General features: G+C 37.2%; 1 protein-coding gene across 1 annotated transcript in view; it reads right to left on the bottom strand.

Moving 5' to 3' along the window:
- Window positions 1-27,238, bottom strand: part of NBAS (NBAS subunit of NRZ tethering complex) — a 161,429-nt gene that overhangs the window by 103,238 nt on the left and 30,953 nt on the right. The window contains exons 22-31 of the mRNA XM_066547200.1: window positions 13,203-13,286; window positions 12,626-12,779; window positions 11,106-11,291; window positions 9,875-10,048; window positions 8,795-8,928; window positions 8,039-8,101; window positions 7,239-7,361; window positions 5,654-5,756; window positions 3,176-3,399; window positions 713-825 (exon numbers count right to left, since the gene is read on the bottom strand). Of these exons, the coding sequence (XP_066403297.1) occupies window positions 713-825; window positions 3,176-3,399; window positions 5,654-5,756; window positions 7,239-7,361; window positions 8,039-8,101; window positions 8,795-8,928; window positions 9,875-10,048; window positions 11,106-11,291; window positions 12,626-12,779; window positions 13,203-13,286 (1,358 nt within the window). The remainder of the gene's footprint in view (window positions 1-712; window positions 826-3,175; window positions 3,400-5,653; window positions 5,757-7,238; window positions 7,362-8,038; window positions 8,102-8,794; window positions 8,929-9,874; window positions 10,049-11,105; window positions 11,292-12,625; window positions 12,780-13,202; window positions 13,287-27,238) is intronic.

Here is a 27,238-nt window from a genome sequence, read left to right as displayed (position 1 = left end):
CATCTACTTCATTTTCCATGATATGGAAAGCACCAGAAGTGCTTTCCATAAATCCCAGTATTTCTCTGCACAATGCCAGAAGCGAAACATTATCATCAGCACATCTCACGGCTTAGTGCTCATCTCTGCCAGTTCCATGAGTAGGATTCATGCAATTTCATTGTACATAATCATAACTTCTTTCCAACCTTTGTCCAACAACTTTCTGTTCCACTGCAGTTGGAGCTACAAAAGATTTCGTTTTAAGCACATCATCAGAAGAAATACCTTGTAAAAGTTCACTTCCACTGTCATTGGGTTTTATATACTCCACAATGAAACAGCCCAGTGGAGAAATGAACACTGCCTGACATGAAGTACATCTCTCGTACCTGTTATTTTAAAGCACACAGCCAAGTGCAGATTATTTGGTAAATAAAAGATGAGCTCAATTTCTATTCAATCACCAGGAGTTTCATATACTTGATATTCTATTTTAAAGTTGTGCTAAAAGTCAAAAAACAAAGACACCATATGCAAATATTGTTCTTACCTCACAAGCTAAAAAATTCTATTAAAAATATAGTTTTTTATATGTGCCTGTAAACTGCTTGGAGGCAGTATATGGACTCTTTACTTGAATTATAGGCATAAATATGCATGAGAAATAGTCACTATTACATAAGTGTGCTATGATTAAAATAATCATATAAAGAATAAAATTAAGCAGTACCTTGCAGCGGTAATATTTTCACACCAAACTCTTCCAGGTAACCCAGAGCACGAATGAGGTCCAACTCCTCCTGAACAGCACTCGGACTGTCTTCAATGAGTTGTAGACAGCACCTAAATTAGAACAAAACACATTTTTCTGAAGTCTGATGAAAACATTTAAAGTTAAACTTGGGAGAAAAGTTAACTGGTGAGTAAAACAAAACAAAACAACGACCATCAATAATTAACTGTGCTTATGAAATGTCAGAATACTCACTGCTTTTGTAATGCACATGGGAGGTGTTTGACACAGTCTAACTCTTATAGCTGGCTAAATGTTTTAACAAATTTCTATTTTGGTATTGCCTTCAACTGGTTGTTATAAGCACATCACCTAAACCCTCCTGAATTCAGATCTGCAATGTATTTATAGATTATGTTGAAGGTATATGTACTTAAATACATAATTATTTTGAGAACTATTTCTCCTACCACTACAGTGCTTTGGTACTGCCATATAGTAGAAGTTAGAAAAGCAAAACACTGTAAAAAGTTGACTGGAAGTGAAACGCTAAGAGTCATTGTCACAAATTCAGTTTTCTCAACTAGGTACAAAAAATAAAACAAAGCTTATTCAAAAACAACAAAAAACCCCACTAAATTCCTCTGAAGGTGAATTAACGCATGAAATTATTAAGAGCACATTATTCTAAATAGAGTTTTTAAATCACATGGATAATATATTCTCATAATAAGCTTTTAGATAGTTTTTTTAAATACAAGCTGCATTCTGGTACAGTGTAGTCACATGTAGTTTTACTAATACACATTGAACAAAGAAAATCAATATGCAAAATCACAGAATCATAGAATGGCCATAGGATGGAAGGGACCTTAAACATCATCTAGTTCCAAATCCCCTGCCATGGGCAGGGACACCTCCCACTAGACCAGGTTGCTCAAGAGGCCCTATCCAACCTGGCCTTGAACACTTCCAGGGATGGGGCATCCACAACTACTGGGGACAGCCTGATCCAGTGTCTCACCACCCTCACAGTAAAGATTTTTTTTAAAACATCTAAATTAACTTACTCTCCTCCAGTTTGAAACCATTACTACTTGTCCCACTATATGCCCTTGTAAAAAGTCATTCTCTGTCTTCCTTGCAGGTGTCCTTCAGGTACTGGAAGGGCACATTTAGGTCATCCAAGAGCCTTCTCTCTTCCAGGCTGAACAATCCCAACTCCCTCAGATTTTCCTCACAGGAGAGGTGCTTCATCCCTCTGAATTCACTCCAACAGATCCATGTCCTTCCTGTGCTGGGAACCCAGGGCTGGATGCAGCACTGCAAGTGGGGTCTCACTAGAGCAGAGCAGAGCAGAGCAGAGGGGCAGAATCCCCTCCCTCCCCTGCTGCCCACGCTGCTTTGGATGCAGCCCAGGGCACATTTGTCTTTCTGGGCTGCAGGGACACATGGCTGGGTCATGTCCAGCCTCTCACCCACAGCACCCCCGAGTCCTTCTCAGCCAGGCTGCTCTGGATCTGCTCATCCTCCAGCCTGGAGTAACAGAGGGGGTTGCCCAGATCCAGCTGCAGCACCAGCACTTGGTCTTGCTGAACTTCATGAACATTATGAGCTTCATGTCTTGAGCTCGTCCAGATGGCAACTCATCTCATTTTAAATGGCTAAATTCACCATACACGTTAGATTAGGAAAATATTTGATTTGTCCAGTCTGCCCTATTTTTTCTCCACTCATTAATTAATAAACATTTTAAATCAAAAACAAAATTGCATGTTAGCTGAAAATCCCATCTGAATCCAGCAGAATTTTCAGGCATATTGACAAATATTTCAGGCTCAAGATTAAAATAGGAGTGGAATAAAAGAACTACAGAGAAGCTGGAATTGTCTGCCTAGGAAGGTGGTGGAGTCACCATCCCTGATGTGTTTAAAAATAATTTGGATGTGGCACTCAGTGCTATGGTTTAGCTGAGGTATTAGGGCATGGGTTGGACTTGATGATCTTAAAGGCTTCTTCCACCCTAGTGATTCTGTAAATACATTCCACGTAAACCAACTCATACACAAAGGCTACTAGGAGACCTACCCATGATAATCACTCACAGAAACTCAAGTTAAGTTACCATGAAAAAACTGATTGAAGGTAAATCAGAGGAGGACCAAAACACGTTACTAAACAGAATAACCACAGGGTCACACAATTCATAGCAAGTATTTGAGCTAAATGTATTTTGAAATATCACCATAAAACCCTAAGAGAAAAGCTGGTCACAAAACCCTTAAGCATTAAAGGCATCTTTAAACTCCTTGCATTAAAAGCAACACTACTCTGTATTTCCAGAGCCTGCTTATGAGAAAGATTCCCAACAGAAGACTGGGTGGGGGAGTGATACTAGCAAATAATGCTATGACAACATTACATCAGTTGTGTTTATGCATATGATGGTTGTAAAGGTACCTGGCCAATTCCATACAGCTATCAGTCAAACTGGTTGAAGAATTGAAATATTCTCTACCAGCAGCCAAAACCAGTTCAATGCTTCTGGCATAGCTGACTCGGTACTGTGGCTTCCCTTTTGATGAACTTGGTAGATCCACTGACCAAACACTGCAGTGCATCATTTGCCCAGCCAGGTGGATATTGTCGATACTGCTTGAGCATAGGAGACTTTCGGTGAATATCTAAAAGAAAGAACAGTAATTTAAAAACCTGCAGGAGCAGTAGCTTCAAATAAGCTTATCTGTATTGTATGGCATTAACCCCTTAGAATACAAGGATATTTGAATCAAAAGAATATACTCAGTCCAAGCAGAAAATCTAACTTCTACCAAGGGAAGTACTTCTACAATGCACTTAAGAAAAGCTAAAATTAATTAGTGGCTAGTTTCTATTTACTGGAAGTTAAAAAAAAATATCAATTGTCTTTTTACAGTATGACGTAAGACACCAAAATATACCTACATTCTCAGGTATTAATACAATGTAAGAATCTGAAAGGGTAGTTCATTATTAAGACCTTAAAACCAAAAATGTAAGAGAAGAAATTTTGTATTCCTAAAGTAACTAAAATTATTTAGAGCTGAGTATATAAGATGTTCTTTAAATTTCAATCAAGACTATCTTCAAAGAATGCAAACTCATATAATGCAGCATCTGCCACAAAACACCTGATTTATTTCAAGGTAGGAATTTTGCCCAATTTAAGACACTCAACCTCAATTCCTTAAAAAAATTATTTTTTTCTTGAGCACAGTCATTACTGTGCTAATGAAAAGGAACAAAAAAGGTAATCATTTCAGAAATATCACAGCTGCAGCAATATGGCCTTTATCAAAGGTTTAAAAGTTCGTAACAAATTCAAGAGGATAAATGAATCATAGAGCCAAGGTTGGAAGGGATCTCAAAAGATCATCTGGTCCAACCTTTCATGGTAAAGAGGGCATGAAGGAGACTATTTAGCATTCTATCCAATCATACTTTATTTCAAGACACTTCTTTTCTAGGAAGACCCTCTCCAAACCATCTCATGCTCTGGGAAAGGAAAACAATTCAGTGGTTCTAAAAGAACATCACACAAGTGGATTATCTTCCATTTTACAACATATCAAGCCTCAAGGAACAGCAAGAGATGCAAAATATCGTAGCTGACTCTTCCCCCTCAAAGATCACACACAGAACATTTACCTCTCTCAAAATTTATGAAGCCAAGGAGACAGAATTCACTATGCATGGAAAAAGAAGAGAGCAAGCATCATGCTAAAAAATAGCCAAACCTCACATGGGATTGCAAATCCTTACTGCCTCATCAATTTATCAATTTTGAAGTCATCAAAGTATAATTGCATATGACAGCACTACATTTCAAAGCATTTTCAGCACTCCTACATAATATTTTTTTCTAAAACCCTTCACTGTGTTTCTTTTTTAATCATGTTTCAGAGTTAAAAAATAATAATGTTAATAGAAAAATTACATTAAGATCTGAGTAAAGCAAATGCCTTATTTGCAGAGTGCTCTAGTATAACAATTTATTAACATGCACTTACAAAAAAATTCAAGTACCCTAAATTGTAGCCCACCACAAAATCATGGCTATTAAATGTGTTGCAGTGTTTCTAGCCATGCAACTACAGAAAAGGAGTGATTTTTCTCATATAGAAGTTGAATAGCATTGTCTTTTTCCTTCTTTTTTTTTTCTGATTTGCTTTTAAAACTTCTCCAAAGAGCTAATCAGAGGGGTAGACATAAGCAATTAATTCTGTAAACTGCAATAAAACCTGCTTCTGTATTGATATAAACACTAATTATAGGTGACATACTAATGCATCTGTAATAAATTGCAGTACATTGAAGTGAAAATGTAAATAAATAATATATGTCACAGCAAATTCTACATCTGTCTAGCAGCAATCTTTTGCAAATACTAATGACATTGGTTTGGACTTTATGCACATGCAAGGGTTTTTACCTTCATTCAAATTAGATTTCTCATCTCACATAGTTTTACTTCAATTGCAAGCAGCAGAAAGTCCATAATCCTATAATGATCTTGGATAATATCATCAAACCAGAACTCCATGTTTAAGAAATGCTTGAGTGAAGATAACATTTAATTTTCATTAGTCTGGAGTGTTTATTGCTAAATACATTTGTACACAGAATTACAGGCTATGTAAGAAAATCTCACAAAGTTGACTCAACTTTCTAAAAAGTTGAATTTTAATAAAAGATATACATGGTATTTATTAGAGGAGCTTTAGACAAAATGAATAAACACCAGAAATTTTTTACTTAAATAAAATACTGGGGGAAAAAAAGGCAGTAGACAACCAAGTAATAACACAGAAAAATGTATTTACACCTGTGAACAACAATATGAAATAAGAATGTGTAGCTTACTTGGGACATAAGCCAGTAAGAAGACAAAAAACTCACCTCATAGCAAGTATCTGAATGTAAGCACCTATACACTTTCTGCTGCATGTCCAACATATCCTGGAGCAATTCCTTCCACTGCGTCTCACCAATGGACGGTTGCCTACAAACATTTTTTAAAATTAAACACTCACTTCTCCAACAGTTTCAAAGAAAAGCAGTAGATTTCCATCACCAAAAATATAAGTTTTCTCAAACTTTATTTCAATATTTAATTAGAATTTTAACCAGAAGTGATTCAAAGACAGAAGGCTTTTAATATTAATTATTATTGAAACAGTATCTGTGAGATAAAATGGTTTGAAAACAATGCAGTACTCAAAGTTCTTTTTTTTGTTTTCTGTGGGATAAGACAGGGATTTAAGCCATCTTTCTCAAAATCCCCCAAGTAGGTTTTGATAATGTTCCACGATACATCAGGAAGTTGGGAGTGCTATCTTCCTGCTGATCTGGGAACTGCAGGGCAAAACCAAGTCTGTAACAGCAACTGAGGCTCATTAAACTGCTGTTCATTGTAGGCAATCTCAAAGGACTAATCAATGGAATGCAATCACAGGAGAATAAAGCTGCAACTTGATTTTGTTTCTTAAAATTGAGTGGTATTCAGGTTTTTGACCCTCTGGATCTATGAATCTCTGCTTATCCACAAAGCTTCAACTTCTTGTGCTCTACCAAAACTTTTACCAGTAAAAACACTATGAATGTTTTTTGACATTATCTTGAGCTTTTCAGATTAAAAAAAAGACCTTTTTTAAATTGCATGAGCTAGCTCCAGCTAATAGTGATTTTCTCATGTGGCATTAGCTTTTACTTTGGCAAAACAAAAGGGTCTCCAACAGAAGTGGAAAAATCAACATTTTTCCTACAGAGGCATTGTCTTGATCTTTCTAAAGTGAGGTTTCTAAAGGTCTTAAAAAGCTTTCAGACTACTAAAAATATAAATAACACTCTACCATCACGGATAAACTGTTGCATATATTTGCTTTAAAAAAGACAAATCACCCACAGTTATGACTGGTTTTCCATGATTCAAAATTTTTATCTGCTTATACCAAGAGCCATTTAAAAATTCATATGCATTTGAAAGATAAGTTAAATGAAAGATGAGTTAAACTAGAAAAATTGGAAAATTATACTGGGAATATATTCTACTGATAGAATCAATACCTAAAATCAATAAATTACCCTATTACAAGGATTCCAAGAAAACATGCCAAAAAACCAAAGAATTATTTTACAAATCCTACACTCTCAGTAAAATTCAACAGGTCTTACAGGATCTTTTTCACAATATGTTAACTTTCACAGTTCATCATCATGCAGTATTTTGCAGCGAGTATGCATTTTAAGCTTGTTTACTGGCACATTAACATACTAAAGCAGGTTTGAAGGCAGGCAGAGATTTTTGACGGTGGAGAATGCAGCCAAAACACTAATGACATTAATCATCAGCTCAACAGAAGTGTTTATGTACACTGTCTGCAGGGTGAACACCACAGCTCCCTGCTGCCAGGAAGCAGGCAGGCAGGCTCTGTTACCTCAGTGCCCTTCCCCTGCTGTCCCCCACTCCCCTGGGAATACTAACTTGCGACCTGCGTGCCTGGTCAGCCTGACCATCAGCTTCCGAGCCTCCTCTGCACTGTCCTTGGTGTCCTTCACAAAGGAAACCGGCTTCTGCAGGCCGTGCTTCTCCAGCAGCTCCGCCACACTGCAAACAGAGACAGCCTTTCAGAGCCCTGCACAGCTGAGCAGCGACTGCTGCAGCAGCAGGACTCTGAAAGCTCTCTCAAAATATGCACTGCAAATGCAAACAGTCCCAAAAAATCCCTTACAGTATCAACTAGCCAGAGTAACATTACCTACGTTTTTTAAAATATATTAATTATACTGTAGGGTAAACGCACACCACCAATACTTGATGACACACCTTCACAGTTTTAGTCTTTAATCATTCAAAGCATTACAGAGTATCAAGATCAAAACAAATACCTCAGGTTACCCTCTTCCTCCTCGCCAATAACACCCCACCAAAAATAAAACAAGCAAAACAAAAAATCCCCAACCAAACAAATTAAAAAATATCCCCAACAAAGCTCCCCACAAAAAAAACCCCGCCAAAATAAAACAAACAAACAAAAACACCTCCAACCAAAGAAATAAAATAATGCCCAACAAGGTCCCCCACAAAAAAACTCAAGATGTATAATATTCAAATAGATACAACAATTCAAAATGCCTATGTTCCAAATATTAAAACCAGATCACTTTGTGGACAGCATTAAAAAAAAAAGCTAAGTATTTTTTCCAGTTTTCTTATCATAAAGAGTTCCTGGCTATGCCTAGTGATTTCTGTAATACACTATTTATTTTAGCAAAATTAAATACCTAAGAATTTGTTCCAGTTCGTCTACTTCATCATGAAGAGTTTTAGTTTTATCTGTTTCAGGCCTGCAATGATATCACACAATTAAATATATACATATACACATACTCCTTATCATTTCCTCTTAGATAGATATGAAGATAAGCAGTCTGACAAATATATGTTTACTTGCAAATATTAAAACTGTTGGGCTTCTTGCTGTAAAGACAATTAAAATTTAGAGAGTCCCTCAGTCTCCCAAGAGCAAAGGTCTTCCTTCTTCCTTAGACTTTTCTCAGGCTCTCTCCTTCCTTCATGTAAAAGATACTGGAAGAATAGTTTGCACCTCACAGATCACAGCCTATCTCCTCTTCAAGCTTTCACTTTCTTCAATAGGTTTTTTTCTATCTCCCCTCTCTCACAGGGACGTATTGCTGCTTTTAAGTTAAGTGCAAGATGCCACTATTGTAACAAAACCAGTAAGGCAACACTAACATTTGGTCTCAATTCATCAGACTGTAAAAGTCTAAGAAACAATACAGAAGCCTTGGTCTAGGCTGCTACTTTAACCTTTGTTTTGCTGCAGTAACTGGTAGAATATGCACACAGCAGAAGTCTATAGATACACACATTACAGAAACAGCAGCTTAGAGGTGAATAGAATATTCCAGTAACTCTGTCTACCCTTTAGTAACTTAACGACCCTTTTTAAAGCATTAATTAACATCCATATTTAATATTTCTAAAATATTTACAAATAACTAGCTGAAAATGTTTACCCATATCCTCTTTGTGGAAGGCATTCCAAAATATCATAGCAGAGAGAGAGCTGGTCATCTCGCTCACAGTTGTAAATACACTCCAACGCCATAATCATAAGCTGGTCCTGATCAGGAATAATTTTTGGCTGGCACTAACAAGAAAAGAATGTAAACTGGTTTTTATTTCTTGCTTCTAATTCAACAGTTAATTTTCTTTTCAATATAAAAATATGTGTAGTCCAAGTAAATAAACTGTCTTAGGTGCAATTAGAAGGTCTCTTGCTAACAACCTGGTAAAGTCACAACCAGAAACTTATCTTGGCTAGTTTTCTGCAGTGCAGACACTTGAAAGAACAGTGGAATGCAATTATACCCTTTCTGAATTTGAGAAGTGGAAAGGGTGCAGGACAGAAGAAGGCAACTGCTGCAAACATTTGTCAGACTTACTTAATATGTACAACAGTACCAACATACATAAAAGAGCTGTGATTGTGCTTTGCTGGTTGGTTTCTGTCCATACACTCATTGCAATAGCATGCAAATATGTGCATGTGTGCTCTGGAATAATTATTTAAGCCAAAGAAACAGCATGAAACACACACACAGAAGGCAACTTCAACCCTTACTCATTCATCTCTCACCTCAATTCTAATGGCCCCCACTTTATTCTTTACATTTGCTGTGGAAGGCAGGAGAGGGGGGAAGTAACTTGAAATCTACTCCTAGTAAAATTCCTCAAGAAAAAAAGTGAGATCATTAAACTCTTTCATATCCACTTCTTTATAAAGGAAATATGCCAGGAATTTACTTTAAGAGGTCACCAGGAAATTGCTTAGAAGAATCTTTTTTATTCTACTAGGCTAGAATCATTATTACATTAGTTTGACAGTCTCATCAAAGACAGTTTAGTTGCACTAAAATTTATGGTAAAAAACTTTTTAATTCCTGTTTTCTAAAACATAACAAATCTTGGGTCCAAGAAAACGAGAAAGATGAGAAGGATGATCTGACTTAGATGAACTAACTATTTTTGAATTCACCTCTTCAGGACAAGAATTTACAAAGAAACCAGTAGAATCAACAGAGCTCTTTACTTACATCAGGTTTTGAATTCTGAAATATCTTCAGAGGTAGAGTCAAGTCTTCCTTTGCCAATGTTACTAAGTATTCTTTAAAAAGGGTATTTGCAAGACCAGGGGACTGGTTTTCACAGCGGTGGAGGAAAGGAATCATCCACTGATAAACATTCTTCACATATTTTTCATCTGAGGACTGGAAAGCACAAAGAGTTACAAAGAGGAAATCTAAGAACAGGTCCAAAACAAGCAGGAAAAGCAAAAAACAAATGGAACCTTTTTGATCAATATAACTGAAACAGTTATCTTCACCTATCACAAACAGATCACTACATCATGAACCACTGAAACAATCTTCCTGCTACCCAAAAATGGCTTGGGGAAACTGAGCAGAACAGGAGGAGAGCCCATTATGTGAGGAAAGCCTGCCTTCCTCCTGCAGCTTAGAATGAGTGAAAGACCATGCAAGCACTTCAGAGTAGCACTGCTTTCTGCAATTCAGCAAGAATGCAAGTCATGAGTGGCTTGTATTCTTGCTGAATTTCAGAAAACAAGTCATGAGTGGCTACATAAATCCAAAACCAAAACCAAATAAACAAAAAAAGACCAACCCACCCACGCCCCCCCCAAAAAAAAACCAAAGAAAGAGTTATATTTAATTTCTGAGTACGTTCCCATTTTCTTCTGGTGCTTATGTGTTCTTCAACTGAATTCTGAATTTCAGATCCCTGTTCCATCTCTAGCTATTTTTCAACCCTACCAAGAGGTCTTTTTCTATTCTGAAATTCCATGCTCAAGCTCAGTACAGAGACAAAACCACACATCTGGTGCAGAGGCAAATATAAAAATTTCATGATAATATTTAAAGACACCAAAAAAACATCCAACCAACACATTCAATGTTGTTGTATTTGCAGCATCATCAAGAGCTACAATGAAGATCCTTAAAAAAAAAGGCCAATGAAAAGGCAATTCACAGCTTTCCAAGTAGGATTTATTAACATTGAGTCCTCAGCCAGGGATAAAGTAGGTCTTTGAGAAAACTGAGCAAATTTAGCTTTTTTTAGAAAGAAAAAGAAATAAACCATACCACAAAAAAAAAAAAAAAAAAAGAACAGTGAAAATGTAGCATTTTTACTGAATTATAGATGGGAGTTCACCAGAAAAATGAGCATCTTTATATACACAGGATCCAGGGCAATCTGAGTTACTGGATTTCAAGGTATACTTATTGATTTATTCAAAATACTTACATTTTTCATCAACAGTCTCAGCTTCTCAATGTCCTTCATCTCTAAAAGTTCCTTCAAAGTCAAAGTTCGATCACCATCAGTCTCATAAACCACTGTCTCAAGAGTGATCAGATTGTCACAAAGCACCTGCAGACCAGGAATGTTCCTCTCCATGCCAAGACGAACAAGGGACAGAGCACAGTCAACCTGAAAAATAATTCAAAAAACACTGCTGTACAACTGCTTGCCAAACACCAACTTCAATCTGAGTCCTTTCTGTGCATCTATTTTATTCCCTTGTTGCTTAATAGGTAATTTCAAGTTCCTAGAAGTTTTTGTGGACTGCATATTCCTAAATGGATTGCCCTTCTCAGCTTTATGAAGAGCACACAAAATGCTTAATCTTAGGGGACGATATTATTAGATGTTTTTGACCAAGATGTATTGTATAGAGGCATGTAAATTAGAACATCAGTCCTTCTGGAGATCACACACAGCTCATCTCAGCATATGGAATATAAAGGATTGCTCTAAACTAAGACAATCAGGTAACTGATGTGTAATATGACTTTTCTAGCTGACCATGATTTAGTAATTTTAATTGTTGTATTTTACGTCATAAAAACCAATGACAGTCTCTCTCCAGTGACTGAAACTACCTTCATATGAAAGGTTCTGTTTTGTTTTCAAAGAACGCAATACTGGCTGCAAATATTCAGCAAGGCAGACATAAGTCTTGAAGAGCAGAATGCAACTTAATTTATATGTTATATAATTTAACTGATCCTTGGAAGTTGCTTTCATTTCCATACCCACTGATTGGTTGTTAAGATCACAGGCAACTATGATTATAAAGAGCCCTGGTGGAGTGCAGACTTGTCGAATAGAAGAACTCAAAAATCAGAACTAACCTATAGTGATACTTCCAGTCACCCTCCTTTTCATGCAGCTAAATTGGCTTGAGAAGCAATAAAATACCAGAGCACACAAGTGATGAGCTCTGTTCTTATGTGCAATAGAGCTTCAGACACTTTTAACATATAAAGAAAATCAAGCAGAAATAAGCTGCATAGTAGTCCCACAGAAACACAATAAAACTGCCAGGAAGAAATCATGACAGTACCATTTACTGACATGACAGTGACATGTGTGACAGGCATGTCTCAATATGCATAACACAGCAGCATGTGATAGGTCATGAAACACATTCCCAACATGCTGTGCACAACTTTCCCTCCCTCAATTACAAACATAAAATGCTTGGGAAACACTTTTCATGGATTACAAAAGAACTACTGTCTGCTATGGTAAACCAGAATCTAGTGGCTTCCTTATTTATTTCTATGGATTAATTATTTGGCTGAGTAAACTTTAGAACAAGCCTAAGTACACTGCAGAAGAAAAAACAAGTACTTCAAAAGCCATAATGAAGCTGAGACAGACATTACTGAGGGAGAAGTGTCCTATTAATATGCATAAGACTGTTAAGGATTCTGTTGAAGAAGGCTGCTCAGCCATCATTTCCTCACTGCTATTCTCACCTGCATTGCATACTCTTCAATTTCTTGTGCTCTGCTCAAATACCAATCTGTGACGAGATCTACAGAAAGGTCAGTAGTCCTGTACTTCAGTAATTCAGGTTGTTTTTCATACAGAAACTGGCCTTCATCTTGCAAAGTCGGTTCAATAACCATCCTTTAAAAAAATAAGTATATGTTTACGTATATATTTATTTACCTATTTTTTTTTTAACATCAGTTTTTTCCTAAAACTTCTGAAAGAAAATTATACGATCAACCTACCACAGTGAGTGTTAGATTTTGTCAGCAAAGGAACTACTAAAAGATTCTGAACAGGAGAGAGATCATGAAAGAAAGAATCCTCTCTACTGAACTAGTAAGAGATTTCAAATATGTGACAGATCATAATAGAGAATGCTCTCTACTGAAGATCCAGGTTTGCACAACCTCTGCTTTCTATTTGGCTCAGTCAGTGTCCCTACGAAAGCTGAAAAAACAAGTTAATGTGTCCAGAAATATTGAGTCTTTCTGGGTCAATTCCCACATTTTAAGAATTAGTAAACAAATTCTTTATATTTTTGCTTTTATATATACTTACCTGCATTCTTGTTTTTCACACCAGTCTTCTTCACGATGTTTCTGCTCATTCCAAGGAAGAATTTTCAATGTCCCCTTCTTGTAGCTGGTATGACAAAAAAGAGAAGCTTTACATAATTTTATGTCCTTTTAATTTGTTATGGCACTCAAGTAATGGAATACAAAGCATACAAAAATATTTCAGTGAATTCATAATAGGCATGTCAGTCAATTACAGCATCAATTATTTAAGATTCATTACTTCTTAGTGCAGCTTTAAAAGTGTGGTTTTCCCTGCATGTTATCCATACAAACCCATATTCTACCTATACCATTAAAAAGCAAATAAAAAAGATTAATAAATTTCCTTACTGACCATGCTTCAAACAAAGGAAAAAACTCATTATATATTTTCAGAGTTTTTACCATTTCACATGAAGTATTCTGACTTCATATGCTGTCACAAGAGACAGAAATGAGTAAAAACCTATGATAATTCACAACTTGAAAAAAAAATAAAATCATTCAAATTTTAGCACAAATCTTCCTACTGAAACTATATATGTCCTGCTGTGCTTATCTCAAGTTTAATCTGAGTTTCTGACTACAAGCTTCTACAATGAAACACCTTCTAAATACTGAGGTTGACGGGAAAAAAAACCTGTTGAAGATGCAGGTTAAGAACATCACAGATTATTACTAGAACGATTAGCTATGGCTTGGTGTAGAAGGCTAGCTGTTTATGCAGCATAAAACACTAGAAAACCATGTCAAGCTATGCAGAACATAAACCAATGGGGAAGAGAACTTTATAGGTTCTGGCACTTGCAGAAATAGGAAACAAACCATGTACAAAGTAGAGACATTAGAGGTGCAGTATACCGAAACAATAAGCTATTTTAAATTTAATTCATTTTCTCCTGAACCTGAAAATAAACAGCAACAGCTATACTACACAGACAAGCCCTATTTATAAACCAACAACTGACACAATCTTCTCATCCCTTGAAGAGCAGCACTGTAACTCAGTACCTTAAAAATAAACAGAACTCCAACCAACAAATCAATTTCACAATACAGGAAGAGTTGAAACAATAAGCTAAAAATCAGTAACTCCATCTCATTTAGCAACAGCCATTAAACTCACTGAACAAAGCAAGGCATGCCCATAAACTGCCCTGCCCCATACACATCTCACCCAGAACACTGGTCACTCTTTTCTTTCCCTCCTCTGTGCATTAGCAAGCAACACCTTATGTTTTAACACAGTCATTCCAACCCTCCAAATTATACATGCTGTAGTAATCCAACAGTAAAATGGTAGAGACAGGTTTGCAGATTATAGAAGTCAAACAAATGAAGGAGTGAGGATGGAAAACTGCTAATTCCTGTGTCAGAGCTATAGTAACACCTGCTTTCAATTCTAGTTCACCTGAACAAGATACTCTATGGCTGCCTTTATAATTTTACACCATGTAGCAACATCATTAAAAAGTAACTCATAAAGAAAACTCCAAACTAACATTTGTGGTATAAACAGGAATAAAGCCACTTTCTTATTTTTCAAATATTCATCATCAGCCCATACATTTTTGGGATAAGGGGTGCTGTAGTTGTTTAAAACTTAAATAACATAATTTAGTGTTTAAAACTGACTTCATAAACTAAATTAATACAGTCATATTTCAAATGTCATACCTGAGAATGTTATTATGGAAGGCCCAGTTTGTAGTGAAAAAAATTTCTTTATCAGCTGAAATGTCAAATACCAGAAAAGCCAATGTGTGATTAATAATGTCTTTCAAAATACAAAATCAAGACAGTACAAGCAGGACTTGATATTTCAATGATAATGCTCTCCTTTTCTGTGTTCTGTTTAACAGAAAAGAAATTAGAAAAAAATTGTCTAAGACAATTTCATATCTTAGCAAATTTTTTCCCATTCCCAGTAGGCTTAAGAAGACATTTCAAGGGAATGTTTGTTGGTTGGCTGGTTGGTTGGTTGTGAAGGTGGAGAGAAGACTGGGGGTAAAATTAAAGAAAAGTGGAAAGTTATAGACACAGCTGGAACAACATGGAAATTATAAAGGAAAATGCAGTTGCTTCTCCCTGCATGGAATGAGATCAGTGTGCCTGATTTCACCCACACAGAATGTGCCAAAGGGGCCTAAATGAAGGATGGAGCAGAGTGCAGACACCATGGCCAGGCTCTGCTGAAATCCTTGCAGAGGATTTTTAGCTGGTAAATCCCAGAGCAGCTAAAACCCAAAGGAGATAAAGGAAGATGTCTTGCTGTTGAATCATCAACCATGGCAAAAGCACTCTCCTAGGACTGGTGCATATTCCCATCCCAATGTTACATCAGATACTATACCAACATTCCCTGCCTCCAAGATACCTCCAACCCTCACTAAATAGGTATAAAAGTATATACTTTTATACTAATTTCTTCACTTAAATGTAAAGAAATAGTATAAAAGTTAAGAATGGGGAGAAGTCAGGAAAGACTCCATCACAACTTCTGGGATCAGCCAATGGGCTGAACCTGTCTTCTGCCCCACAGGGATGCCCACTGGGTAAGAACCATGTTCTGTGCACACCAAATGAGAACTTTGAGCTAACTTTTGTTAGGGAGTAGAGCTATTATGTAATTATGTAATACATATTGCTTTGAATATATAATTATGTAATACATATTGCTTTGAATACATTTTTGCAGTCAGATGCTATCACCAGCAATCCTTGAACCTTAACCTGTCACAATTTTATTAATAAAGAGTGGAATTCCATAAACTGGAAGCCTGAGTCCTTCAAGGGGGCTGTCAGCCACTGGCAGAGGGGAATTCACTTGAATAAAGGTGTGCAAAACCAGGAGGGGTCTTTGTTTGGCACAGAACTGCTCTCCAACTTAGCACCACTCCATGAAGAGTCCCCACAATGGGACACTGACAAACTGGTCTGGCATGAGGGTCTGAGACCAATCAAACACGAAGGGTTTGAGGAAACCTCCTGTTTTCATGTGACAGGGGGCTTGTTTGGTTTTTCAGTTGGTTGGTTTGGTTGGGGTTTTTTCGTTGCTGTTGTTCTTTTGGGAGGAATTAAGTGGGGCTTTTTTTTAATATTAACACACCTTCTAAATGGGGAAAAAGGTGCTTTTATACAGCAAACAACAGATAAGGGTTTCACTTCAGCAGCTGTTTCAAATGTCTGCAAAACTGTATCAGAACTACTAAGAGGGAATAACATTAAGAGAAGATTTTCAGGTAACAACTCAAATTTCACATTAAAGATAGCTTTTTCCTCCAACATTAGCTTACATACTAATGTCTTAACTATTATTCTGTCCCCAAAATTTGTAATGCACTTTGTTAAAATTATTTGATGTAGTCAAATCCTACAAGCCCATTTGAGATTTTTTCTTTATTAGTAAAACAATAAAATAGCAATTGCTTTTTTTTATAAACTACAGGGGCAAGAAATATTCAGCTGCTGGCAAGGACCAGCTGGCAATGGAAGCTCTAAAAGCAGCCTGAGGGCCTGAGCAGTTTCAGAGGCTGAAGAATGAAAAAGCAAAGAACATGCACCAGATCCTGCCCCTCCCTTAGTCCCATTCCCACCCACAGCTCCACTAAGAACAGCCCAAAGAGTACCAAGGAACCTGTAAAACAAGGTCTGACCCTCTCTGTCAGATTCTCTCACTCACCTCTTGGCTGAGTCTCCACTGCTGGAAGGTATTTAGGAGACATGAAAGTGTGGCATTTAAGGACATGGTTCAGAGGTGAACTTGGCGGTGTTAGGTTTGAAGCTGGACTTATCTTAAAAATCTTTTACAAAATAAACTATTCTACTAAAGAGAACACAAACTGTGCCCCTACCCCTCTCTTTCAAAATCTGGCTTTTCCAAGAGTCTCTGACGCCTTTACCTGACAGTAGAACAATTACTTACATAGTAAGTAAATAATTACAGCAAAACACCTTAAGAAAACTGCAGCACATGTCACTTATTGTATTTACTCTGAAAGCAAAGTCTTGTTCACAGTAGTCACCTGCACTTTCATGACTTTCTTAAGTAAGAGAGCTTCCCACCTAAATAAATTTTCATGACTCCCTTAAGCAAGAGAGCTTCCCAGCTAAATAAATCTTCCTATCTAATCTCAGAAGCCCAGAAGAAAATTTGGGGAAATTTTCTTTGGTTTGGCTGTTCTTCCAGTGGTTACTTTGGTTCTTACCAAGAGAAAGAAGTCATGCAAAATAGTAAGGAAAGAGGTGCGCACATTTAATGGATATTTAAACTTCAACATTCTCCTCTTTAGTCTAAAAAAATATTAAAAATGAAAATTACTACAAATAAACAAATACAGATATTTAGAATGCAAATTTAAAACCAACTCTGCATGAATAAGATCTGAATGACAAGGAACCAAGACATCTCAAAACACACAAACACAACCCTAACGCTATGATCCCTCCACATGAGACTGAAAAGGCAAAAAAATAAAAGAGAAAAAAAAAGTTAAAGAAAACTCTAGTGACCCAAGCCTGTCCACTGCCAAATACCACATTGAACACATTCTTCATAATTTTGCTGTCATATCCAGCATACTTGCCACAGATGTGGTGAAGTACATCCAGGACATATAGTTCCAAAAAAGAAGTCATTTCTTTACAGATTCAGTAGCACAAAAGGCTTACCACTAAATTTGGCAAAATTTGCATATTTTTAACTGGGTTATGTAACAATACGAATTACATGTTTCTAACCTCCAATTATTGATAACATAGTTGAGTTACTTTACTCGCTCTGATATACAAGTATTAGAGACTAAAAAGTTTAATTTTTATGCAAGCATTATTCACCCCAGCCTAAAGTTAACAGTTCTTAGCAAATGCTTCTTTTTACAGACATGCAACTACTCCATATCCCTAATATTTTCAGAAAATAATTTGCATTTCCCTCTTCCCAGCTAAAAATTTATACTTTCTTCCCTGTCCCTTTCTTCGCCTTCCCTATAACACAAAAGCCACTCGGGTTTGCCCTTAAATACCAACTGTTTGAAATATTTTTTGAAATAGACTTTAAAATATAATCCTTTCCAAATAGCAGAAGTCATGAATTACATAGAGACTACATTAAAAATAACTTCCCTAACATCCCAGCTTTATAGTGTCAACTGAAGCTGAAGGTTTACTGCTTAAAAAAGATAACAGTAAAGGAAGATCTCACTCAACTCAAATTCCCAGGCTTTGCCCTCTGTGAAAGTTCCTTTCCTTCCCCCTTTCCCTGCAACTCCAAAATCCATCAAGAGACAAAGCAATGTGCAACTCTCTCTCTGGCTGTTTTCTCAAAAGAGTGCAATAAAAATAAAGGTGAAAAGTACAGACAAGCAATATGAATGACTAGAGGCAAGAAGTGCGTGATGTCCCTTTCCCAAATGCCAGAGCAGATTGAAGAAACCTAGAAGAAAGAAACAACATGCCAAGACTGATACCATGTTGTTCATGTTATCATTTCACTTAAATAGGAAATGATATTTCACTGTACTTACTTCCTACAATACTGTAAATACTGATGAGATTGGGCCTCATTTACAATAAACAGCAGATGCTGTTTTACACAATATGTAGCTGAGCTGTTAACTACCTGCTGCATGGCAAAGAAGATAAACCACCATGTACTTGAATACTGTACTGGAATAAAATCTCATGAAAGTTCACATCTAGAAAATATCTAGCTGAGGATATTTGAGCCATATATTATAGAAGTATGTTATTTCTCACTTGAGAAACTTCAAGTAAATGTTGCAGTGTGCTTACCTGTACCTATTTTCCTCTCCTGAAAACCACTGTTGGCCATTTGCCTTCTGGTCAAGTCTACCAAGACTAATATCATGTTTCAGTATAAGGTTTTGCGGGAGTGAACCCCACAGTTGTCCAGACACCTCAATTCCTGAAGTGCTAAAAGCATACTTCAGAAGTCTTTCCTAAAAGCTTATTAACAGACCTCACTGTGAAACACTAAAGAGGAAAAGATTTTTCATTTCATGGGAAAGAATCGTCATGCGGTGCAAACTTGACTGCAAAATGTCAACCTCTATCTTTTTCCCCTTCTCACAGCAGAAAAAGTTCAGAGTTAAATATTTTAAGTCAGGTGTATGGATAAGCCATGGAAAATACTTTTTAAAGTATTTTCTGCTCTGGCTCCATTTTCCTTTTTAAAAGTATTCAGGTTCACCACTGGAGTAAGTTGAGAGAGGAATTTTAGACTTTTAACTTCTCACCAAGAGTCAAGCAGCATTCAGAACCCATATTCTCTAAATGCTTAAAGAAAACACCACCAATAAAGATACAGCTGCAAGATATTTAGATTTTTCGTCCTAGTATAAATCAGCATTTATGCAAAGTTACTCTTAACATGCAAGCTTCTTGGTGAGCTCAGAACACACACACAAAAAAAAAAAAAAACCCAGCAGAACCCACAACACTCAGAAACGACTCCTAACTTCATTTACCTTCTCAACAATACTAATAAAATATGTAACTTCCTCTTGCCCCCTACATGACTGTATCCAACTGTCCTTACTATCTCCCCTCATTCTGAAGAGTTAATAAAAACTCCTGTATTTGAAATTACATACAAGGACTGGAATAAACCAGTCTTGACACAAACAAAGGATGAGACATCCCTGTACCAAAGCCCTCTATAAAGGCAAAGATTAGAATGCTATATTTATCTCAACATTTATCAAAATGGTTTGTTCTTAACTGATACTTATGCTTTAGCACAGACTATTTTTTTCCCTTGGATTTCTATTCTCAGTTATTTCAGTGACTCATGCAGAAACAGAGAGCAACAAAACTCTGGAAAAGTAGTTGTTAAAATGGAAGCAAGTCAGTTGAAAAAGTCTTCAGGTGTGAAAATACCATTGCAGTCTGAAAATTCATGCATACAGAAGAGACAAAGAGGTACAGAAGTGAACACGTATCTGAAAAGAGGCAGAACTCACATTTTTCTACAATGCTTTGTTTACAACACCTGTACAGCAAATGCAGGTGAATGGGGGCACATCAGAGCCTCCACACACGCCCTGCACACCAGAGAGAGATGTAGCAGGGCTGAAATGTGAATTCAGTGTGCACAGACAGCCTGCTGTTTATGCACTGTACACTGGATCCAGGGCTCATTCTCCTTGTGCTACACAACTCTGCAGGTTTGTTCTTGTAACTGAAGCCCCACAGAGGTCAGAGACATGTGCAGGTTAAGCCTGCATTCCTATGCACTTGGAATTCCAGACATGGCTGCTGACAGACCACTGTAGTCATCAAGGCAGGTGGCTTTCTTTCCCAACCAACAAAACTCTCAGCTGTGCCATACTATAATTGTATGCAAATGTATACCTCACATGGCTGTGAGGTATTTATTTTTCCTGAGCCACTGCTTCTCCCCCACCTTTTTACCTTCTATCTTTTCAACAGTAGAATAAATATGATTGGAATCCAGTAAATTGACTGATTATGGAGGTATTCAACTCTGTTTCTTCAAAAAGAGCTGACTTTTCCTGTATTGCTCTTTTCACTCTATTGTTTATGTTGGCTTGGCAATCCTTCCCATTCTTTTCTTTAACAAAAGAAGTCCCTGCTATTGTAGTTTCTGTATCATATCAACTTCACTTATTGAATCCTGCAGATTATTTTCTCTCCAAGGACAGGCTTTCAAAAGAGGAAGGTCTAATTCAGTTTGAAGGTCAGATTCCAATTCACTCCATTACCAATACCAACTGTGTGGGTTTCCTTTTTTTTTCCCTTTTAAGCATTTCATACAACAGGCCTGTCTCCAGCACTCTTCAAGTTAAAAATTCAGAATATTTTTTCTTTAAATCTTTTCCCTTGTAAACTCATCTACATTGAATGCAAAGTGCAATTTGCCCCAACACATTTATGAAACAGTATATTTTTGGTGAAAGACATTGATGTTTTTAGAGGTAAGTTTGGGGCATTTTGGAAGTAGATTAATCTTTGCTGTCTTTTTTAATCATGTCTCCCTGTCTGAAAAATAGTTAGAAACACTCATTTATTCCTCATTTGAAAGCCTGTGTGTTACATACATAAAATAACTAAAACATTCTTTTTTCATTTAATTTAGAAACTCTTTCTGTATCATACATTCTTTTGTCCAAAGGCTGTATCTTCTCAGATAGCAATGGGGAAATCAACGCCACTTTCTGTTGCTCTGCAATTCTTATGTCTCTAAAACAGTTTTGTTATGTCACACTTATTCCATAGCTGAGGATGAAATATAAGAAATGCATCCCGGATATACAGTCTCAAACAGCTGGGATATGTATTGCATTGTTCATACTGCATGAAAACATTCTCCTCTTTCATTATAGAATTTGAACAGTGAATTAGTAAATGTAAGTGTTGCGGTGTGAAGCAATATCCTGTTTCACCTTTCCCAGTCCCTCAGGTGTGCCAACCTCTCCCTTCCCCTCCTCCTTGCCCCCTTGCTAAGTGCTGTCCATCAATCTTAGCATTCCAGCAAGGGCGTGGTCTGGTTTGTGCAGTTCCAAAGATGCTTCTCAGCCCTGGGGTCATTGGCCAGTCCAGGTGTCATTGTCCCCTGAGACTGCCCCCCTCCCACCTGGTTGGTGGCACACCTACCCCTTCCCCTCCCCCTTTCCCCGCGCTTAAAAAGACACAGGACCATGCGGTTGGGATTCTGTTGGAGCTGTTACCAAGATTCGGAGATCTGTGACCCTTGAATAAAACCCTGGATTAAACCCTATGGCAGAATCCATCTCCTTTTCCTCTTCACCTCACCTAAAGCCTTTCCATTAGATGTAAAACCTGAGTTCCTGCTTGCCTGGACTTGTTCCAAGTGCCAGCTGCAGCATCCAGCCAGCCAAAGGTGCCTCTGAGGTGAAACACCACAGCTGCCACCTCTGGTCAAGCAGCAAGGACCAGACGAGCCCAGGCACGTTCCATCCGGTAATATTGGGATCGTATTCCAATATGTAAGTACAGAACTGATTATATGTATTTTTAGGTTTCCAACTGCTCAATATACTGCCAGATACAGAAGTGGTGGGCAGAGAGAGAAGTGCTTCATTTTCCAGAAATACCCATAGGGTGTGACAAATTTATCAAGACTGAAGTGCAGCTGCTGCCTAAAACATCCTGCATTTTGGGAAAGCTGATCTGCATAAACCAGTGGAAAAGGTATCCCACAGCTTTTGGCCGCAACAGTTAGCTAACCTTCAGAATCCCTGCCATGCACACTGCAGTGACTGCTTCAGGTCTTCTGAAGCAGCTCTGCCACCAGAGGAGAAAGTTATAACTGATTTCATATAAACAAATCAAGCTATGTTTTAATGATGTGGCTGGCTAACCTCTAATAAAATCTGGGGAGAGGGAAACTTTCTTCTCTCCTAAACAACCCAGAATGAATAATCTAAACATCAGAAAAGTCAGCTAACACCACACAAGCACAGTTCAGAAGCTCACTGTGGTTTTTTTCCTCATGTATACAATTAAAATTATGAGGCAATAGCCCATTTTGATTTTTTGAAAGCTATTTTAAAGACAAAGCTGAACTCCAAGTAAGATCAAAGCTGTCTGCCACCAAATAATGAAATACTACTTCAGAAGTGTACATTTATAAAGCATAATGAATGTTCCTGGGAGAAATTTTATTCTAAACCCTGTAGAAGAGCAATGAACAAATGAGACAACAGCTGTGGTACACCTCATTAGAAGATTGGACAAGGCAAGCCAAACCCCAGCTCAGGACTACGTAGGCAAGAGACACACATGGTAGATGAAGTCAGGACAAGTCCAGCATTAACTAGCCAGAAATACAAAGGAAACCCTGATGATGATCTGTGGATAAACAGCACAGCCACAGTTCAACTCACATGCTACAGGAAGTTATGTGAAGGCTGCTACTGGCCTGTCTAAAACCTTCTCCATGCTGAACATACTCGGCTCTCTCAGCTAAATGACACCTCAGCTCCAGCACAGCAGGTCCTGTGAAACCTCCCTCCTTCCTCCCTGACAGTTCATGTTCTCCACAGCTCCCTCATGGCTTCAAGTTCTCATTCTCTTCTTCAAAAACTCCTCACAACCAACATCTACATAGGGTACTTTCGCCAGCTCACTGTCTGCAGCAGCCTCCTGGCTATTCCTGTTGTTATCACAGATTCACACACAAGCAGCTTGCAGAAGAGTCTCTCTTCCTCCAAACCACTGCTTTATTTTTACATGGACAAGAACCTTCCCTGCTCCCACTAGAAGTCAATCCAGACGAGCATGAGTGTCATCACGACAAGTTAATCTTTCTCTCAAAAATTATTTTTTCTACTTCGTAGTAGAAGGTAAGATCTGCTGGTTTTTTTTCTACCAAATACATCCTTGAAATTACCTACATTTCTTCCTCTGAACTGTTTTTTTCTTCCTATTAGTGCAAAGATAAAAGACATGCACATAAAACACAGGCCCTTATTATTTTCACTGTAGCACTATACAAATGAATTCAAACAAATTCAAAAAGGGAACTGACCGTGAGATTAATTCTTTTAACGTGAACACCTCTGAATTACACTAAAAACAAAAGCAGTTTAGCTTCACAAGAAAAAAAATAATATTAAAAAGAGGGGACTATATATTAGACAGTTCCATAGACATTCCACTATCAAATCTATTTACATGCACATATAAGGAAGTGAAGAGATGAAGCTCTAAGAGCTTTATTGAAACTGCAGTGCCACAGGCAATAACTAAAAACCTAGTTCAGGAGAAGATATCATTATGGAAAGGCAAAGTCAACTGCTTATGAACTCTTAGTAGTACTTACTCATTCATAGATGAAAGTCAACTACATGGAAATTTTCAGGTTTTAAAACCTTCACTAAGTTTTTAGGAGATACTTCCACATTCCCATCCCAGTTCATCAGGCAAATGGAGTTCATCCAGCACTCTCTAGTAAAAATTCACTTTATGTCACAACTGAACACCGGTATTTGAAAAGTTAAGAAGCAAAAACAGAGAAACATAAAAAATTCCTATCTTAGGGGGAAGATTTTTACTATAGCATAATGTGCAATATAGGGGACTTATGGCTGCTGAGGGAACCACACATTTGAAGTTCCAGACTTCTGTGAGTTGAAAATTATAGCAGTAATGCTATAATACAGCAGTTAAGCCTAGTACAAAGGATAAGAAACTTTTAAAAATGGAAAAATACTCTGGTTATGTATTTATAATGGCAGTAAAACACTGTTTTCCTAGATCACATTTAAAAACCTCAGGGCAACAGTCTTAACTATAGATTAAGAACACTAGCTATAACTATTAAAACCGAGATTAAAAAGAGCTATCAGCTCCTTTGAATGCCTGAACTTTTACCACCTTCATTCTAGTTGTCCTAACAGATGTAGTCTGTGCATCTGATGGATCTTTGAGAAGGAGCATGAATCCCAAAAGGAGACAGCAGAGACACAGGAGCCATCAACATAAAAGAAGCTGAGAAATAATATGAAAAGAGTACGAAAACATTACAATCCGAATTCTCCAAAAACACATTACTTAGTAATGTTCATCTATCACAATACCAATTTGAAGCCAATACCATTTACAGCCACCAATGTGTCTTTGTATTTCAGATTCCTTCTCAACTAGGGAGCTGTTGAGCTTACTTAAATCACAGACTTTTGCAGAAGTCTCATGAATACATAAATTCCCTACTTAGACACAGAACTCCTGAACTGTTCTGAGTAACCCCAAAAGATGCTAAGCTATAAAATACGTGCCAAAAATGAGAAACAAAAGTATATCTACCATTTGAGACTTTTTACAAGTAGATACAAGAAAAAAACATATGTATTTCCTAATAACCTGTCACAAAAGGGAAAAAAAAATCTACTTTTTTCCTCCATTTGTTATGCCAGCTCTTCCTCGACTGACAAGACCTCAAATTTTTGTGACACTGCCCTTTAAATACCATCGTGATGTAAATTACACATCCAAGTACAAGAAAAACACCTACTTTATGCCTACAGAATGCACTAACCAAAGGAACCTTTCTTTCAGCAGGTACTTAGAATTTAGTTCTGGCAGCTGAACGGAAGGACACAGATGAACACAACCTTTACAAAAACATTTCTTAACAGGTTAGGAAGTTCATCATATACAGCACTTAAATGTGTGCTCATGTTGGTGGGGGTGCACAGCAAGCAACTGTTTCACTGCTCTTACCCTGGCTGTAGATGGAGGTGCCTGTTCTACCCACTTCATCTGTTCCATGCACTAACAAGGCAGCACCTGCTACACAATCTCATGTTTCTCCTCTGCCAGATTCCCTTGAGATGGAAGAACTAAGTGAGCATAGAGCAATGTAGTGAATTCCCATAGGGATGAGTGTCACCTCACAGAGCTCCAGCTGGGAATCAACCCCCTTATTGTTCGAAGTGTGCAGTGTACACAGACGCAATATGGTAAATTTAAAACAGTGCTTCATCCTACACACACAAACACACACAGAGCCATACAGGAAGATGCAGAAGACACCTCCATCAAAACCATTTCTGATCAGCAGGGGGTCTGAGCTGCAGGAAACTGAGCAACAAAGGCAGCAACAAGGCATGAACAAGGTGCTCTTTAAGTAAAGCCACTGGATCAGGTTGCACTCCTGAACAGGCAATGCCATCAGCTGATCTGAGTCAGTGGACTTTCTACGTGCACCAAATACCCTACTGAAATCTGCTGGTACAAATACTGTGACCAAAAATTTTCAGAAAAAACAAGGATCTAAGAGAAATCACTAGAGAGCAGCCTTTTTTGCAACTGAAAGGTAAAAAGCTCACCTCCTGAAAGATACCCCCTATTTCCCAGCTGCAACAGTGTGAAATTTCAGAAGGAAAACCAGATAGTCCTTTCCTGATTAAGAATCTATTTGCTTAAAGTCAAAGTTCATCAACACGAATTGATTCACTACTTGTCCTGAGACACCTGTAATTACAAGCTACATAAGCTAGAGAGCTCATATCCACAAAATGTCAGTAATTTTACCATACTAATAAACTCCCTAAAAAACAACCACCAGAGAGACAAGGACAATAAAGTCACAAAAAAATTACTAAGAACTTCAATTCTCTTCAATTCACATGAAACAAGAATTGCCAGAAGCCTCCTTAATATAGTAAGAAAATTTCACTTTATACAACTTAAATCTATTTCATTAGTATATTAGTCTCATTGATAGATACTGTCATCAGTACATATTAACCACATTACTAAAATATTGGTTTAGGGAGTATATTTAACAACATTATGAGCAACCAGTTTTGTAGCAGAGAAACAGTTTTAGAAAAAGCTTATATCAAATATACAGTGTATTTTTGGTTTTATAAATATATGGGATTTGTGTTAATCTCATCCTCATTTTGTAGTTGTCCAAAGACAAAAACTTAAAAAGACACACAGTATTGTCTATTCTGCAATCTGGAGGATAAAAGGTGTGAATCTACACATACCTGATCCTAGCACTGGAAAGTTCTGTCTGCTATAACAATAAAAATTCAAAATATATACTTTCATTGTTCAATTGCAGACAAAACTAAGTTCTTACCCCATAACTTCACATCTTTACTACTAGATCACTAGTGAAATGTTTTATTTTAGCTGTCATCTTGTCTCTTGGCACATAAGTCAGTTTTGTAAACAAACCAAACAACAAAGTTAAAAAATTATAAAAAAAAAAAACCAACAAAACCAAGAACAAATAACCCTTCAGAAACACAAGGACCCTATTTATGACCAACAATGGATCATAACCATATTTAAGATGACCATTCATCCCTATGTGTCACATTCTAAACCTTAAAAAAGAGAAAGACTGGAATATGTTTTATCAATTTTATAAAAATTTCAATAATTTATCTTCATGGTCCTAACTTGTACTTGAAAGAAAAGGATAAAACAAGTGTTTTCATACCTTAATTAAATCACTAAATGTGTTCCTAATACTACCAACAAATAAAAAGGGAAGCATTAGCTATCATGAAA

Source organism: Molothrus aeneus, chromosome 3 (genome assembly GCF_037042795.1).
Source record: "Molothrus aeneus isolate 106 chromosome 3, BPBGC_Maene_1.0, whole genome shotgun sequence".
Classification (NCBI taxonomy): domain Eukaryota; kingdom Metazoa; phylum Chordata; class Aves; order Passeriformes; family Icteridae; genus Molothrus; species Molothrus aeneus.
This window is presented reverse-complemented; position numbering and strand designations above follow the sequence as displayed.